The sequence below is a fragment of the Podarcis melisellensis genome, assembly GCF_964234715.1.
Source record: "Podarcis melisellensis genome assembly, chromosome: 11".
NCBI classification, from domain to species: domain Eukaryota; kingdom Metazoa; phylum Chordata; class Lepidosauria; order Squamata; family Lacertidae; genus Podarcis; species Podarcis melisellensis.
The window spans coordinates 14,463,913-14,483,145 of NC_138543.1; the positions used below are offsets into that span (position 1 = coordinate 14,463,913).

General features: G+C 42.8%; 1 protein-coding gene across 1 annotated transcript in view; it reads left to right on the plus strand.

The window, feature by feature from the left end:
- Positions 1-19,182, plus strand: part of FBN2 (fibrillin 2) — a 140,531-nt gene extending 121,349 nt beyond the window's left edge. Inside the window, exons 51-65 of the mRNA XM_081930845.1 lie at positions 657-722; positions 1,907-2,032; positions 2,155-2,274; positions 2,459-2,581; positions 4,267-4,398; positions 5,118-5,243; positions 6,458-6,664; positions 7,872-7,997; positions 8,506-8,628; positions 9,198-9,314; positions 9,941-10,069; positions 13,988-14,107; positions 14,614-14,845; positions 15,912-16,077; positions 17,516-19,182. Coding sequence (XP_081786971.1) covers positions 657-722; positions 1,907-2,032; positions 2,155-2,274; positions 2,459-2,581; positions 4,267-4,398; positions 5,118-5,243; positions 6,458-6,664; positions 7,872-7,997; positions 8,506-8,628; positions 9,198-9,314; positions 9,941-10,069; positions 13,988-14,107; positions 14,614-14,845; positions 15,912-16,077; positions 17,516-17,881 — 2,279 coding nt within the window. The 3' untranslated portion in view covers positions 17,882-19,182. The remainder of the gene's footprint in view (positions 1-656; positions 723-1,906; positions 2,033-2,154; positions 2,275-2,458; positions 2,582-4,266; positions 4,399-5,117; positions 5,244-6,457; positions 6,665-7,871; positions 7,998-8,505; positions 8,629-9,197; positions 9,315-9,940; positions 10,070-13,987; positions 14,108-14,613; positions 14,846-15,911; positions 16,078-17,515) is intronic.
- The last annotated feature ends 51 nt before the right edge of the window (positions 19,183-19,233 follow it).

Here is a 19,233-nt window from a genome sequence, read left to right on the forward strand (position 1 = left end):
GAAGAAGAAGAAGAAGAAGAAGAAAATATATAAATTTATTGATTTATTATTTATACCCCAGCCAGTCTGGGCAGCTGCCAACTGAATATTAAAAACACAATACAGCATTAAACATTAAAAACAGGGCTGCCTTCAGATGTCTCATAAAAGTCAGATAGTTGCTCATTGCCTTGACATCTGATGGGAGGGCGTTCCACAGGGCAGGCGCCACTACTGAGAAGGCCCTCTACCTTCTCTGTTTGACTAACTGTGGATTACTATACAATGAGCAATGGATCTTTGGGTCAAGTGGGGAGATGTGCTTTAAATGTATAGCGTATATGGAACCAATATTATCACAGGAAACTGGAGCTGGCTAAACATGTGTTAAAATCCAGTAAAGCAATTGATGTCTTTGGGGTTTTGCTATTGGCTTATATTAAAAACTGAATATTGATTACAGCTACAGTTGCCGATTACTTTATGGATGTGGCACATATTATGCAGTATTCGGATATGGAAGAAAAATGGGGGGGCTCCTTTTGTAGCACTTGTGAAAAGCATATATGTATATGTGTGTGCCTGTTATTGCTTTAATTGGCCATAGTCAGCTGTATAATCATTGCCATTTTTATTCCCTTTGTGGTGCTGCTGTTCCAAAAAATGTTCTCGTGCAGTTGCCTTCCAGGATTTGTGTCCATTTGGTCATGGGACTATACCTGGGATTGATGATACACGAGAAGGTATTGGCTTTACTTTGATATCACTTTAAAACTATTTATTTCTTTAATGAATTATACTCCAGGATTCTCTGGCTTTTAGAAAGCAAGTTGTGTTGATTTTTCAGATACGAATAATATTCCTGATTAGAGGGAGACAACATAAATCTTACTCCAGAAAATGTCCTTACTTTCTCTTATTGGTGAAAGGTCACATGGCAGCACAAGTTAATATAGACCTAGGGTAGTAGATGCAGACCACAGGATTTAAACTCTATGTACTAGTCAATATGGTAATTTATATCCAGTTCTTCTGTTTAGAGCAGTGATGGCCAAACTTGGCCCTCCAGCTGTTTTGGGACTACAGTTCCCATCATCCCTGACCACTGGTCCTTGTTAGCTAGGGATGATGGGAGTTGTAGTCCCAAAACAGCTGGAGGGCCAAGTTTGGCCATCACTGGTTTAGAGCAACCAAAGTGGCTTACGACAAATTAAAATACTATCAAATAGAAATTTGAAACAATGCAGAACACTACAATACTGGCAACTCCAGGGGTTATGTTCCAAGGCACCACGGGTTTAAATGAAATTGCATATATTTGAAACACTGTTGAGAAAGCCTGCAAACATGCTATTCCGTCCCTGCCTCGCTCCGCCCCTTTTTTGTGACGTTTTCAGGTCACTTCCGGGTTTGACACAATGCACGTGTGGGCATTTGCGCACTTATCGGACCCACCTAAAACGTTCGCTGCCTGTACTAAAAACAACAGTACTAAAACACCAAATGGGCAGCAGCTCAATTTTTTGTATATCAAGTTTCTTCTTAAAAAAAAAAAGACCAAATCATTTGTTTAAAGCAACAAATCACAAAATATATACCATTGGAAGTTTAAAACATTTTCAGCAACTGTCTACAGACAGGGAGAGAGGGTGTCTGGCAGATCTCCACTGGGAAGGTTTTCCATAACTTTGCTCCTATCTCTGTGAACTAATTGTTAATCAGAGAAGCAAAGCAAATGTCCTTAATAATAATTCATTTATTTTCTCCACAATTTTGGCATAAGAAATAATTCTTTCCTTTTTATTCATTTAGAGGGTAAAGGGAATTCTATTACTGTCCAATAAAATGTGTATCTGTTATACTAAAGGAATCCCGAGATGGATAATAGAACAGTACAAATGATTTTATGCCACTTTCTTGTTTCTAGATGTCAACGAATGCCTTGAGAGCCCAGGCATTTGTTCCAACGGTCACTGCATAAACACAGATGGATCCTTCCGTTGTGAATGCCCTTTGGGATACAAGCTAGATTACACCGGAGTGCGTTGTGTAGGTGTGTGCTGATTCAAAGCCATACGTAAAATCTGTTTATTTCATGCGTTGTAATCTTTTAAACTTCATGAACTTGACCTGCACCCCAGTTTTCAAAAGTTTGTTTTACTTGTTACACCCTAGATACCGATGAATGTTCAATTGGTAATCCATGTGGAAATGGCACGTGTTCCAATGTTATTGGTAGCTTTGAATGTAATTGCCTTGACGGGTTTGAGCCTGGGCCAATGATGAACTGCGAAGGTAAATTATAATTTGTTTTATCTTCTGACTACATTTGGGTAACTAAACTGCTTTGAATCTTTTTCCGATTCCCTTTACCGCCAAAGGGAAGTAAAAATAAGAAAAAGTGGCTTGTTTGTTTTTTATTTTTGGAAGAAGATTTCTAAGGACTGGATAACACTGATGTTGTTTCTATTTTGTTCAGACATAAATGAATGCATACAAAACCCTTTGCTGTGTGCCTTTCGCTGCATAAACACATATGGTTTCTATGAATGCACCTGTCCAGTGGGCTATGAATTAAGAGAGGACCAAAAAATGTGTAAAGGTATGGATTATTATTTTTTAAATGATCTTTCATAGGAAAATGTTTTTTATTTCAAAATGTATCACCTACATTTTACTTAACACAGACAAGAAGAAAGCACCTTTCAGTGCTTTGGCCACTTTGAATTGCTTTGCACCCCTTTGTGCCTTCATTGCCTTAATTTCACTTGCCAGTTTTGTTGGGCTTACTTGCGCCTGTAGTGGACAAAAGCAGGAATAGGTTTTTCAGGAAATGGGCTTGCCCTTCCTCAGTTTTTTGCTCCTGCCTCCACAAAGCAGTCATGTTCCCTTTGGTCCCTCTCACTTCTTCATCCTGGTTTAGTTTTTCTCACTTCAGTCTTGACTGTTTCTTACTTCAGTCTTTAACCTCTTAATCCTCGTCTTCTCTATCCTGTATACATGCATGTGTGTACAGTGGTACCTCGGGTTAAATACTTAATTCATTCCGGAGGTCCGTACTTAACCTGAAACTGTTCTTAACCTGAAGCACCACTTTAGCTAATGGGGCCTCCTGCTGCTGCCGCGCCGCCGGAGCACGATTTCTGTTCTCATCCTGAAGCAAAGTTCTTAACCTGAAGTACTATTTCTGGGTTAGCGGAGTCTGTAACCTGAAGCGTATGCAACCTGAAGCATATGTAACCCGAGGTACCACTGTATTGTCAAATCTTTCTCCTCCTTCCCCACTGTGACTGACTCTGGAAGAGAGAGAAATGGTGTCTTGCCCAGGGCTTTTACGTCCAGAGATCTTTTTAATTATTATTATTTCACTGGTTGGATGCAGCAGGGGATCACAACAGGGATTGGTAACAGCCAGGATGTCAGAAGCCTCAACGTCCCAATCCAGCAATTCCACACTGGCAAATGGGTAGATTTCTTTGTCCAGTGTAGCATCACTGGGGCCGCACCCTTCTATGGCCTGTGACACTGATTGTCACCTCTGGTTGCTCAACTGGACTTTATGTTGTTTGTTTGTTATAGGAAGTAGATTAACACTGTTCTGAGTTTCAGTTCTGGCCAGTTCATTCTCAGCAAATATGCAAAATTGAGGCTAGCCTATTTCCTGAAAAACCTACTCCTTCCTTTGTCCGCTAGAGGCACAAGTAAGCCCAACTCAGTGATGCTACACTGGACATGCAAATCTACCTTTCAGCTGGGTACAAATGGTACTTCCTACCTCTTTCCTGTTTGGGCAATCATGAACATTTTCACCCTCATCCCTTAGGGATGATTTATCCTCAGCTGGAAACTCTTCAGCTCTTTTTGATTTTTCCTTGGTGATCATTTTTAAAGGTGCTCTGCTACTTCTTTTATTTTAAGCTCCCAACTATCTGGTTTGCATTCTGGTTCAAGTGGAGTCAGTCCCTTTTGTACAGGCATGACATGTTCCAAAAATTACCCTAAACCGTTCCCCAGTGCCTAACTAATTGAACCCCTCTTCCCAACATGACTGGCTCATCCACATTTTGAGACGCCTTGTTTCGTATGTCTAGCTGGCCCTGTGCATAGAATGGACATTTCAGAGAACATTACCCTTCCCCATCTGTGCAAGAAAGTATACTCACTTAAGTCCCCTTATAATCTATGCTGTTTACTTTGGGGTGCATATGTATAGGACAGAATATTGTCCCCAGAACAAATAGTAGATTGATGTTCTAAGCATATACATTCCTTGGTTATTTTTTAAAGATCTTGATGAATGTGCAGAAGGTCTACACGACTGTGAATCAAGAGGTATGATGTGCAAAAATCTGATAGGAACTTTCATGTGCATCTGCCCTCCTGGAATGACCCGCAGACCAGATGGAGAAGGTTGCATGGGTAAGTATTAAGATAGGGTGCTTCAAGAAAAAAAACTTGAGCCTATTTAACTCAGTATTCCTGTTGTGACTGTTAAGAATAAAAGTTAATGTATATTATGACTTTTCCCGATCTTTTGTTAGTGCACATAATAGACACATTTTTGTATGCAGTGTTGCCTAACGTACATATTTATTCAAGCAGTGTCCCTGATATTAGGATTTTTTTGTATGCTCCTTTCACTCACCTATGGATTTGATGCACACTTCTAATGTGTGCTCATTTTTTGGTTGGAAAGCTTCATCACAAAATTGGGAGAAGTGTGAATTTTGAAGGACAGTTGCATTGCTTTGGGAAGTACGAATTATGTAGGCTTCCATTAAATTGTGAACTGAACTGAATTTCTCCCCGTCCCTAATATATACTGAGCGTAAGCTGGGATTTTACAGCATTAATTCTGACGTTTCTTGCTTCCTATCAGTTTTCTAGGAGAACCCTCAGCACCATAGCATTGGATTATTACAGAGAGGAAATCAGGCTCCTAGATCTCAGACTAATTTCTAGCCACACTATCAGTCTCAAATTATTATTGTCCTTCGGCAGCCTCAGTTAGCATTTTCCTTAGAGGAGGAAGGGGAAACCCAACTGAGTGATCTTAAGTTGTTGATTGTATTGGTATCATTTAACTTGCATTGTGATTCTGTACATATTTATTTTTGGTTTCTGTATTTGTGATAAAGATGAAAATGAATGCCGCACCAAGCCAGGTATCTGTGAAAATGGCCACTGTGTCAACATTATTGGAAGTTACAGGTGTGAATGCAATGATGGTTTCCAGTCGAGTTCATCTGGAACTGAATGCATTGGCAAGTAAACCTACAGTCCATTATTTTCTGTTCAAATGAAGAGAGTGTTTAAGAAATCTTTGCCAGTTTGGATATAAGTGGTAGTTGGCTGAAACAAAATCTTTTGTATCTGTCTTATCTACAAGGAAGGGAAATTAAAAGATTATCCTCCTCTGTTTGCTAAAAAATAAAAAATACCAGACAGGTGGTTTGAGAGAAAACTAATTAAATTAGGAAAGCTGGAGATACTATATCAAGTAGTGATTTAACACCTTTCATGCATGCAATGTTCCATTTTCAGGGTTGCTCTTTTATCAAGCTATCCTGTCATATGTCAAGAGAGAGGTGTACTTTTGCAAGAGCTATACAGTGGTACCTCGCAAGACGAATGCCTCATAAGACAAAAAACTCGCAAGACGAAAGAGTTTTTCGTTTTTTGAGTTGCTTCGCAAGACGAATTTCCCTATGGGCTTGTTTCGCAAGACGAAAATGTCTTGCAAGTTTGATTTTCAATGCATTCCTATGGGAATCTGTGCTTCGCAAGACGAAAAATTCACAAAATGAAAAAACTCGCATAACGAATTAATTTCGTCTTGCGAGGTACCACTGTACTGTATATATTGCTCAATTGTTCAGGATACAGACTGGATTTCCCCCATCAAAATACTAAGAGTTAGTGCTCAGGACACGGATTAATGTAGTATGCCCATAGTTTTCTGAGAGAATGATCTTTGATGGCGATAAAGCTATTAAATTTCATAATTAACATTTAGATTCCAACATATCTACCTTACACATTTTGCTTACAAATTTGGTAAATAAATGCCATCTTGTAACCTTACTGTGTATTAAAATCTTTACATGAATAAAATGCATAAAAACAAGGAAGGTAAAAATCAGTGTATTGTTACTACTAAAAGTATATTTGAATTTTGGCTTATAGAATTTATGGACATGTATGTAGTATTAAAATGAAAAAGTATTTTGTGAGTGGTATTTAAAATTATGTATGGAAAAACCACATCAGGGTACAAAAATTGGACCAGTTTATAATTCTAATAAAATACATTTGTCGGTTTTCAGGTAGTATTCTGTGAATGAAGTATGATATTTTGGAAAAGGACTTGCTGGCTAATTGCATAACATGGTTCCGTAGAATATGATAATAAATGCTTTAAACAAGGATGTGCACCTTGTTCTAATCCATATGTTGCTACTTCACATTCACTTCACAGATAACCGTGAAGGTTTCTGCTTTGCTGAAGTCTTGCAGACAATGTGCCAGATGGCTTCTAGCAGCCGAAATCTTGTCACAAAATCAGAGTGCTGTTGTGATGGAGGCAGAGGCTGGGGCAATCAGTGCGAGGTTTGCCCACTCCCAGGAACAACCCAGTACAAGAAACTTTGCCCACATGGTCCCGGGTACACCACCGATGGAAGAGGTACTGTTTGATAGATAAGCGGGATAAATGGGTCTTATTTGGTTTTTCCTAATTTGCTGAACAGTATTTTATGCTGAAACAGGAGCAGATGGCTAACTGTAAAGTTAAAAATAACAGACAGAAAGCTTTCTGCAAACCAAAAATTCAATGATTTTGTGGCGTATGTTGACAGTGTTGTAAATTAAACACAACTGCGCAGCAGTTTCTCTTAGCGGAACACTCTGAATGGATATCTAGTTTCTTTTGTGCAAGGGACACAAACGGCAATCCCACTTTCGGACAATATCGCAAAGCATACTGTGGCTCCTTTCCTAGCAGAGCAGGAGCAGTAGGAACAAGGGAGGAGTGGAGTGCCTGCGGTATCTGCAATGTGCCCTGCTGGCATGCTACTCATAGTTTATTTTAACTATAAACCATGTGACATGCAAAATGGGCCACCTACCATATACTATTGTAGTTTTCAAATTTTATTCATTCCAGCCAATTTATGCTCACTGATGCTGGGCAGATATGAATTCTGTTAAGTTAAATTGGTAAGTAGCTAGGCAAATGGTTTGGTATTTGTGTGACAAGCCTACAAATTCTACTTAATGCAATGAAAGTAAATACAGTGGTACCTCAGGTTACAGACTCCACTAACCCAGAAATAGTACCTCAGGTTAAGAACTTTGCTTCAGGATGAGAACAGAAATCGCACAGCAGCAGCGCAGCAGCAGCAGTGGGAGGCCCCATTAGCTAAAGTGGTACCTCAGGTTAAGAACAGTTTCAGGTTAAGAATGGACCTCCGGAACGAATTAAGTTCTTAAGCCAAGGTACCACTGAACTCAGAATTTGACAATAAGGTATCGTCAAAAGATAAATAATTTGTTTGAAAAATTGTGTAATATATTCTTAATCAAATAAAGGTGCAGTTTTATGGTTCCTGAGGGGACATTCCAACCATAATAGAGTGGATTGGATGTATCCTTCTAAGGGAGACAATGGGGGAGGGGTGGAAATGGGAGGTAAAATGGGATTGGGGGAGATTTTTTTTTTAAATAGTCCTCTGTTTCTTAGCATGAAATACTGTTTGTCCAGCCTCCTTTACCCCTGCCAGTAGTGTGCAGAATGAGGAAATTAGACCATGCTCCACATCAGGATTGCATCCTTAGTCTCTTATGCTACAGTAAGAAATGTTATTTTTGAAATATTTCCTGTTATTCCACAGATATCGATGAGTGTAAAGTCATGCCAAGTCTATGTAGGCATGGCCAATGTATCAACACCATGGGCTCTTTCAGATGCTTTTGTAAAGTTGGCTACACCACTGATATTAGTGGTACTTCTTGTGTGGGTAAGTTTTACCACGACCAAATTCATTCTTTTTGGTTGACTTTAAAACAGCCTTATAGCCTTCCTCCATTACATAAGTGAATGAACACTTTGCAGTACAAAATGGGGAAACTTCTGGCCACACAGCCCTAAGTAGCAATTTCCCCCTTTAAGCTGTGGAACAGTAACAACTGGTTTACAAATGAGCTGTGAGTGTGTGACGCAAGGGTTGCTATCGCCATCTAAGCAGACCAATCCCACTCCATATCAGACCCATATCTGGGAGTTAGGAAAGGAAGCAGAGGTCATATTGGCGCTATGCTGAAATACAGTAATATTACGGATGTGTGCATTTATTGACTGAATGTGTATCCCATCTTCACACCAAATAGCGTTCAAGGTGGTTCTTAGCACACACCTGTTTTTCTTTTCAATATTTCCTATATGAGGGGGAATAGTCATTTCTTTGTATCTTTAGATATTATTTCCAGCAAGAAACCGAATTACTAATGGTTCATTATCCTACTTAGATCTTGATGAATGCTCCCAGTCTCCCAAACCATGCAACTTTATCTGCAAGAACAGTGAAGGAAGTTACCAGTGTTCTTGCCCGCGTGGCTATATCCTGCAAGAAGATGGAAAAACCTGTAGAGGTTAGTGGCTGAGTGCTTTGATGGGTTGCTTTTATTCGTTAATTCCTTCTTGTGTAATACTTGAATTTTTGGCAGCGAATTGGGTGTGGGGTCCCAGTCTGGACTGGGAGTACGTTCCCCACTGCTCCTTTTCCTTTTGAATAAAAGTTGCCTGCTAGACCAAGGCTTTTGCTTGTTTTTTGTATTAAAAAGGTGTAGTTTGGCCTAGTATGTTCAATTGTATATTGCAAGAGCCTTTACATGCTTCTGCTGCAGGCAGTAAAGGCTTGGGCAGTGTTCCCTAAATGGAACAGAGGCACAAAACTGTCCAGCTGTATCTGAGACTGACTAAAACAGAGGTAGGGTCTTGACAAGTTGGGTAAAGGCAGCCAGCTTGGCTTTGCTTCTTAATTATAGAATTATACTTCAACTGTTCAAGCCAAGCATGGGGTAAGCATGTAAAAGAGCCTTGTAACTGATCTATTGAAATAAGGGGAAATCATAATTTTTCTGACTGTGATATAGATAATTTGTTAGTAAATAACCTTTCATTTTAAACATAATACATTTTACCTCTTTTTCACTTTTAGATCTTGATGAATGTCAAACTAAGCAGCACAACTGCCAGTTCCTTTGTGTCAATACCTTGGGAGGGTTCACATGTAAATGTCCACCGGGTTTCACGCAACATCATACGGCTTGTATTGGTAAGTTCAATGGAAAAATTGAATTTTCGTTCATAAAAACAAGTCACATTAATTGCCTGATTTTTTTTTATTTTTTTAAACAACAACAACAACCCAACTGTATAAAGATATTTGTCATCACTGCACTACTTAGAAGTTCAAGGGGGGGGTGTAGATAAAAATGTCGGAAGAAATGAAAGCACTCACTGAGGATTTTTATGCAGTTGCTGAATATTACATCGTAAATGTAACCACACAGAGACAAAGGAGTAAAGCATTATTAAAAGCTGACTTGAAGTTACAGTTGCTTAAAACTACATTCAAAAGTATTTTTTATTGGCATATCAAATGTCCATAATCTTCTTTGACCTTTAGCACACACCTTGTGGATTTAAGTTAATGATGTAGAATGAAATATTTTCAAAAGAGAACCCCCTATTTAGTTTGCATCTGGAAGTAGCACTGTGGGTGCAAATAATTCCCACAATCTTAATCATATTCTGAACCCCTAGTCAACATCATGTGCTATGTTGATAGCTATAGAAATGTGCAAGTTTCAAGCATGTATATATCCATTGCCATATACTTCTATATTTGTATTAGATCTCTTTTTTCAATCTGATTCATAAAAATGAATAACTTTTTAGATAACAATGAATGTGGATCACAGCCTTCACTTTGTGGATCAAAAGGAATCTGTCAGAATACTCCTGGAAGTTTCTCCTGTGAATGCCAAAGAGGTTTCTCTCTAGACTCAACTGGATTAAACTGTGATGGTAAAATCTGAACATCAAAAGTTATTTGTAGATGGTATATTTGCAGAAGGTGTAAGATCATAGCCCTATTTACATAATATTACATACTGAGCTTATACTATAAATTCATAAGAGCATAGACAGGTTTATTATGGGACTTTATTGCAACACAACATTCAAAATCTGAATGCCTTAGCTTAGGCAGCTAGTTGAGTCTAATGAGACAGCAGCATAAGTATTCCATTAGTTATACCTTTTGCTCTATTAGTTCTAAGTAGCTGGGTGAATATTTCTAAGCAAACATTTTTAAGCAAGTATTTTAAAGCAAGTATTTTAAAGCAATCACTGTGATATCTATTCATATGTTTGCCACTGCCGTGTTTTCAGTAATGATTAAATCTCACTATTAGATGTATGCACCAGATCTCAGATTCTGGGTTGGGTCCAAAGAACCTGAGTTAAATGCTTTCAGTTATTGGCTCTTTCCAGTTAACTTCTGTACAGACACTAGCTGAAGGCTTTGTATAATCAGGTATCTGGGACTGCATTGCAGTGTGTGTACCTGTCAGGGCCACCCAAGGTCCCAGCTCACAAGAGACCAAAGTCCAGTCCAGCTTATATACAGAAGCTTTTATTGAAGAACATTGTTAGCTTCACATCCGAGGCGCGTGGCCCTACGTCTGTTAGGCTTAGACTGCTGAAGTCCCCTCTGAATCACTCCCGCCTCTACACCAGTTTAAGAGGCTTGTGCTGGACCACCTCTTCCTCTCCTTCCTTTTCCGCAGGGTCTTTCTGCCCCCCTGGGTTCCCTCCCTCCGGGATTCCCCAGAGGCTGAATCCTCTGACGCCTGTTCCCCCCTCCTTCGTGCTTTGGGACCAGGCTCCTCCCCCGGGCTCTCCTCACTTCCGCGCGCCTCCACATTTGAACTTGGCGCGCGTACGCTGCTTCTGACCTTCCTTTCGACAGTTACACTGCTCCCGGTACTACTCTCCGCCCCTTCCGGCAGGACGTCTTTCCCCGATCTCCTTCCCCTCTCTGCTTCCTGCTCTGCTCCGTCTGACACACTGGTAGCTCCACCCCCTTCACTCCGTTCCGGCGGAGAAGCCGGTCCCAATCTCCAACTCCCACTGGGGGTTCCCCCGCCGCTTCCCTGCTCCTGACTACTTCCCCCTTTGGCTCCCCTTGGCCTGACCAGGGGGGCTCCCTTTTGGGAATCCTCCGATTCACTGGAGGGACTCATGGACAACCTCGGGTCATTGTCATCCTCTTCCTCGTCGCCCTGGGATCCTTCCCCCTCGCTCTCAGTCTCCTCCCTCATCTGCGCCTCTCTCCCTGAACCCCTGACAGTACCACAAAAAGTTTCCCATTGGAAAGCAAGATTTGATTTGTTAATCAAGGCTTGAGGATTTAAAGTGGTTTTCCAGTGGGGAACTGTTCCCATTCCAGCCATTAGTGCTTGCTATGCACACATGTAAGAGATTTAAATCATACCTAGTTAAAAATTTGGAAGTGGGAGCAGCAGATAGGAAACAGACTTGCATAAACAGAAGAACATACAGTGGTGCCCCGCAAGACGAATGCCTCGCAAGACGAAAAACCCGCAAGACGAAAGGGTTTTTCGGTTTTTGCGACGCTTCGCTAGACGATTTTCCCTATGGGCTTGCATCGCAAGACGAAAGCCCATAGGGAAATCTCGGGGACCTTTTTTTAAATGCTGGCGGTGGGGAGCAAAGCCTTTTCCCCCCCTCCGGACTTCAGAAGAGGTCCAGGAAGGCCGGCGGGGGCGAAAGGCTTTGCTCCCCACCGCCAGCATTTTAAAAGCGGTCCGGGATAGCAGGGAAGCGCTTCCCGCTATCCCGGACGGCTTTTGAAGGCAGGCAGGGGGGGCAAAGACTTTTGCCCCCCGGCCGCCTTGGGAAGAGGTCCTGGACCTCTTCCCAAGGCAGCCGGGGGGCAAAAGTCTTTGCCCCCCCTGCCTGCCTAACCGGGGGCTTTTAAATCGCCCCGGGACTGTCCGGGGTGATTTAAAAGCCCCCGGACGGCTTTTGAAGCCTCCCCCCGCCGCCCGGCATCGGGGCAGGAACGCCTCCCCCCGCCGCCCGGCTTCGGGGCATCGTCCCGATGCCGGGCGGCGGGGCGGGAAAGCCTCCCCCCGCCGCCCGGCTTCGGAACGATGTCCTGAAGCCGGGCGGCGGGGCGGGAAAGCCTTCCCCTGCCGCCCGGCATCGGGGCATCGTCCCGATGCCGGGCGGCGGGGCGGGAAAGCCTTCCCCCGCCGCCCGGCATCGGAACGATGTCCCGAAGCCGAGCGGCGGGGCGGGAAAGCCTCCCCCGAGGCCGGGCGGCGGGGCGGGAAAGCCTCCCCCCGAAGCCGGGCGGCGGGGCGGGAAAGCCTTCCCCCGCCGCCCGGCTTCGGAACGATGTCCTGAAGCCGGGCGGCGGGGCGGGAAAGCCTTCCCCTGCCGCCCGGCATCGGGGCATCGTCCCGATGCCGGGCGGCGGGGCGGGAAAGCCTTCCCCCGCCGCCCGGCATCGGAACGATGTCCCGAAGCCGAGCGGCGGGGCGGGAAAGCCTCCCCCGAGGCCGGGCGGCGGGGCGGGAAAGCCTCCCCCCGAAGCCGGGCGGCGGGGCGGGAAAGCCTTCCCCCGCCGCCCGGCTTCGGGGCATCGTCCCGATGCCGGGCGGCGGGGCGGGAAAGCCTCCCCCCGCCGCCCGGCATCGGAACGATGTCCCGAAGCTGGGCGGCGGGGCGGGAAAGCCTCCCCCCGCCGCCCGGCTTTGGAACGATGTCCCGAAGCCCGGCGGCGGGGCCGCGAAGCCTGGGCGCGCTGGCAACTCTCCACAAGGAGCGCTCCCGCTCCTTGCGGAGAGGTCCGCGAAGCCTGTCCTGGACCTCTTCTGAAGGCAGGCGGCGGGGCAAAAGTCTTTGTCCCCCCTGCCTGCCTTCCCAGGGGCTTTTAAATCGCCCCGGACAGCGGAGAAGTCCTCCGCTGTCCCGGGCGATTTCAAAATGCTGCCCGCCAGAAGAGGTCGGGGGAAGGCGGTTTCCATAGGAACGCATTAATTGATTTTCAATGCATTCCTATGGAAAACCGTGCATCGCAAGACGAAAAACTCGCAAGACGAAGAGACTTGCGGAACGAATTAATTTCGTCTTGCGAGGCACCACTGTATCTGGATTTCAGTGCACTTTTCTCACACAAAGCTCTTCCACTAAGTTGCTAACAGCCCTTCTTGAAGCAGAAGAGGTTTCTTATTCATGGAAGGGCACTTTCAGGTCCAAGCCTCTAAATGCAATTTAGAATTTGAAGGGCCTTTTGCAGCTAAGTGGAACACAGGAGATATTATTTTACCCTGTGCTACTTAGAATGCAGCTGGATTACTGTGCCCTGTTCTGGTCACAACATTTTAAGAAAGATAAGAAAGGACAATTAATGTGGTACATACTTTAAACACTTAAGGAAATTATGAAGGCAGTGAGCATATCTAATGTAAGAAAAGAATGAAATGTTCAAATATCCATTAAAATGTCATAGACTGTTTACCAAGGCAACTTAATGAGGAGCAATCAGTTTTAGTTGTATCAGTAAACACCTCCTAGCTGCAAGAATAAGTCAATAAGACAATGGAACTTTAGCAGCTATGTGACTGTATAATAAATGATTGATTGAGATATTGGAACAGGTATCCTTTAAAATCCAGGGGGCTCTATTTCTTGGAGAAGATTGGGAATCTTCCCAGGGAGGGTGTAAAAGGGTTGGTCAAAAGGGTTACTACCAACTCCAATTTTCTATGAAGAAATTTTGTTAAGGCGCAATCCTATTGCATAGTTGCTTAAAAATAAGTCCCACTGAGTTGATGAAAATTGTAAAGTAAGTGTGTATAGAATTGTAACTCTCCCTTTTCTTCTTATATCTACTGCATTCTTTCTTTACAGATGTGGACGAGTGTGAAGGAAACCACAGGTGTCAACATGGCTGCCAAAACATCCTTGGTGGCTACAGATGTGGCTGCCCACAAGGATATGTTCAGCATTATCAGTGGAATCAATGTGTGGGTAAGAAAACAAAACTTCACAAGCAGATCATTCCAAAATTTCAAATTCAACATTTAAGTTTTCAAAACTCTGACAAAGAAACTAATCAGCAGGGCAGCAGAAATCAGTAGGTGGCACTAATGAGGCATAGATTATAGGATTGCAGCGTCAAGCCTAGCTGGCTAATGGAAACTGCTCTGTGTTGCTAAAGGACACCTTTAGCTACAGTCTGCATTCAGGGGGCTATGCATCTGAGGGAGAGCAAAACAATAATTCTGGTGGGAAGAGTCAAAGAAAGCACAATAGATGGGGTTTGCCCTCTCACACTGCTGGTAAGATATTTACCCGACTACTATACTGAAGTATGTTTTATCTTGTAGTTATTTAAAACGGCAAGAGCACTTTCCTGTTCCAATCTTTAAAATCTTAAATTCAGAACCTGTTTATATTACTGTTTTACTACTATTGTCCTGTTAATAAATTCTGTATACCTTTAAAAAAATAAAATGTTGTCATTTGTCCCACAGATGAAAATGAATGCTCAAATCCTAGTATTTGTGGTTCAGCTTCATGCTACAACACTCTTGGAAGCTACAAATGTGCCTGCCCCTCTGGATTTTCCTTTGATCAGTTCTCAGCTGCATGCCATGATGTAAACGAATGTTCATCCACTAAGAACCCCTGCAATTACGGTTGCTCCAACACAGAAGGCGGTTATCTTTGTGGTTGCCCACCTGGATATTACAGAGTTGGGCAAGGGTGAGTATTTGCTGGTGATTCCCACAAGCCAGCACCTATGTTTTATTATAATGCTAATCTTCTAGAAGGCCCAGGTAGCCCAAATTGTTAGCAAATGTGTTCTAGTTATCTAGTATTTTATCAACGCACTATTTCTGTTTGATTATATGAGAAGCAGCAGCATAACTTTCACACTTTCCTTTCTGAAGTGACTGGGAGATTAGGACAGCCTTTATACAGTCAGCATAAGAGACACTACAGGGCAACTGAGGTCTTCTGCTCCTTTACAAAGACACAGGCCTAGGTGTCCAGCTACATCACTCCCAACAAGTCTTAAAATCCAGATACTTCTTGCCAGTCGGGGCAAAGCTACAACACTAGCTTCCCAGCAGGTTGTTTAGTGATTCTCACTGGGATGAAGAAGGCAACGCAGCAGAGGTCAGCAGAGTGCAAATGCACTGGTAGGAGTGTTGGATTGGTTCCACAACCCCTACTTCTCTGGTAAGCAGCAATGGTCCACCTGGTCCATCCCACCAGCAAGCAGTTTTTGCTTAAATCTTAATACTGATTCCTGCCAGGGACCTTCTAGCAATTCTGCCAACCAGTTATAAAGTCAACTGGCTCCATTCTGCTTTTCTTATCAAACTTTTCTTAGCACCCACCAAGGCCTGTCCACCACCAAGCCCCATATTAGACAGTATTAAAAGTGTGGCTACTCTCTTCACTTTATACAACAGAACAGTTTTGTAGTACTTTTGATATCCTGGATAGAGTCTGTTTTCTTCCTCAGTGAACTAACGTGGACTAACCAAGGATTAAATGCATTGTGCCCAAACCTAGAGATAATATTTTCTCTTCTCCCACTGCCAGAAGATTGCTACAGAAATAGCCAGGTATAATACTGCAAAGATGCCCTGCGTCTTAGCTCAGAGTAACCCATTTTCACCTTTCTTCAAAGACTGCATGTTTAATTTTTAAGAATGTTTTCAGTAGCATATGGTTTGCCACGATTCCATACTGAGGAAGTGGAAATGTGACATGATGGTTTAGATTTTCAAGTATTAAAATTGCTATATTCTTCCAACAGGCACTGTGTCTCAGGTATGGGGTTTAATAAAGGCCAGTATCTGCCCTTAGATGGGGATGAGGAGAATGCTTTGTCTCCTGAAGCATGTTACGAGTGTAAGATTAATGGCTACTCCAAAAAAGACAGCAGGAAGAAAAGAAGTCTCAATCAAACTGAGCTGAATGAGGTAAGCAAGAACTGTAGAGTTAAACTAGTTCGCACTTCCTGTTCCTAAACTAAGTTGAATAGATTTGGCCAATTGAGGTAGCTAGCTTTTTCCTGTCAAAGTGGGGGAAGGGTTGGAATTTGTTGATTACCCTATCCGAGGGCGGCCCCACTTTTCACACCAAGTGAGCCACAAGAGTACTTTGACACAGAATCCATGAGCTGTACACTGGTTTGGCGTGCACAGGGTGAACCCCAATGCTGTCTTCTCACAGGTGGCTAAGAAAAGCACCAGGCTTTGGGAAGGAGGTGTGAGAATCTGACCGCGGCCTAGAGCCATCCTGCCTCCTTCCCAAAGCTGGGCCAGCACTAAGTAGGCCTATGGAAGGAAATGGGGAGCAATCTAAGACCCTGTCAGAGCCCTCATGCCTCCTTCCCAAATCCCAGCACCACACTTAGCCTGGCTTTGGGAAGGCAGCACAAGGGCTGGGCAGGGGGTGTCAAATGTTTCTGAGGCCAGCATGCAGCCCTTGGGCTCCATACGGGACCACCCTCCCCTATTCCGTCAACTGCTGTGATCAAGAATGTTCATGAACATTTCTTAGGCTCTACCACATTGTATAGCTTTACTCAAACTAATCTCTGTATTGCACAGATGCTCCTATTTGTATTTGTCTGTAAAGGTCAAATACAAAGCTGTAACTGTGGCAAAAGTCCCAATTGTATAGCCAGTCTCTTGAAATGCAGCTTCCTGGTATAAAGCCAGCGCCTGCCTATTTCACTTGCAATAACCAGAGAGGTGGTAAAAACATAAGAAGAGCCTGGTGGATCTGGCCAATGCCCACCTACACCAGCGTCCTGTTCTCACAGTAGTCAACCAAACACCCGTGGGAAACCTGCAAACAGGAGCTGAGCACAAGGGCACTCTCCCCTTATGCGGTTTCCAGCAACTGGGCCATTGAAAGCCTTGTCCTTCATGAAAACCCTTTCCTAGCCACTTTCTCCATGCCATGCATAATTTTATAAACCTCTGTCATGGCACCTCTTACTTGCCTTCTCTCTTAACAAAAGTCCCAAATGTTATAACATACCCTCATGGAGGAGCTGCTCTCCCCCTTGATTATTTTGGTCACCCTGTTCTGAACCTTTTCCAATTCCACACCATCCTTTTTTGCGGTAAAGGCAACCAGAACTGTACACAGAATCCCAAATGCACCAGAGATTTGTGTAATGGCATTACAATATCAGTTTTGTTTTCATTAGGCAGCAAAATGGCAAATGCAGTTCAATCACTCAGTTCAGAGAGGTCTCTTTGCAATCTCCTTCGTTTTAACAACCCTGAACAATTGAGTGTGATCAGCAAGCTTGGCAAATTGGACCAATTAACAGCTGTAAGAACGGTATAAACAAGACAGATCATGGGGTTTGCCTATACTTTCATTTTCACTTCTCGTTTATAGATCAGTTTGGAAAGTTTGGACATTGACCACCCGTTGAAGATGAGATTCAACGTGTCCGGGCTCAGCAATAAAGAACACCTCCTAGAGCTCATTCCTGCAATTCAGCCCCTGACAAACCACATCCGCTATCTCATTTCCTTTGGTAATCATAATAACATCTTCCGGATACACCAGAAGGATGGGCTGAGTTACCTTCAGATTGCCAAGAAAAAGGCAATCGCTGGCACTTACGCACTGGAAATTGCTAGCGTTCCTCTCTACAAAAAGAATGAGCTAAAGAAACTGGAAGAAAGCAACGAGGACAACTACCTCCTAGGAGAGCTTGGAGAAGCTCTTAAAATGAGGCTCTGGATTGAACTCTACTAAAACCTCCACTCCTTAGCTCCACTTCATGAATGATTCACTTCCATTCATGCACTTATACATCTGAACATACTTCGCTTTCTGAGAGCTTTAAAGAGAGACAATGACTTTTTCAAAAGTACCAAAAACTACCGAGGACAGAAACCTCTGAGTCCTTCCATCCTGTCCAAGACTGCAGAATGGCCCTTTGACTTTACCGTGGCCAAAGCTTTTGACTACAATGCCAATCATGGTTACTGTAACTTCCATATAACCTCAGTTTAAAGTATACTGGTGCTCAAGAGGTCAGCATATGGCACAAAATGTGAGCTACTTTTTTTCCTATTAGCAGTCTAGCACGTTGGGTATTTTGCTATAGTTCCTAAATTAAAAAAATAGAGATTTTATTTATTTTTAATGCAGTAATATATGAGAATTTAGCAAACTACGTTAACACAAAAAAAAGGAAAACACACCTGTTTTTCCTTGAGATTTTATGAATTTGAACTATTACAGGTAAGAGGTTCTTCTTTTCAAAAAAGAGAAACCAAGATTCCCCCCCCCCAAAAAAAATAGTGTCCTTTCACTATTGTGTCAGTCATCCCACAAAGCATAAAGGCAGTTCTTTAAAATATCATGAAGGCGAATGAGCACTGTATTACATTTCCGGAGGGTCAAAACATCCTCCGCCCTCCAAGTAGGGTATTTAAGCCATGCCTTATCATCAGTGACTGTGATCAGAATTTCAGAAACCATAAGCCTCAATACTAATGCTTATGTTACTGCCCTGAGGACTAGATTCCATTTCAGAAATTACTAATAATGGAAGGTGGCACTCAACCACTGTAGCAAAATACCTGGACTGCTTGTGGTACCAATTGCAGGCCAAACCGTACTGTATTTTCTCCTGATAACCTCAATGTCACACAACACCTCATTCACCACAAACTCAAGGTGCTCTACATACTTGCATTACCGTGGGCAGCTGAAAACAAACCTTATATTCTTAGAAGGGAACACCTGATGCCTCATTCTGTATGGTGCTGGCTTGGATTAATGCTGAAATAAATATGACTGAGCTGCTTCAGGGCTGCCATATGTGTACACTATTCATGCTGCACAGAAAAAAGAAAGAAAAAATGCATATTTGAAACCAATTAAGAATTTTCATTAATACTGTAGTTATACACAATATGCCTCATTTTATCATAGCCTATTTTATAAGAATTACTTTTGTACAACAAGTTGGCATTTAGTTTACTTTTAGTATTTTTAAAAAAATGTTGTGCCATTATGTTTTAATAAGTGTATGTCACCATGGTGCTGGTACCTGTAATATGCAATGTAAAAGGACCTCACATCTGAAACAACCCAAA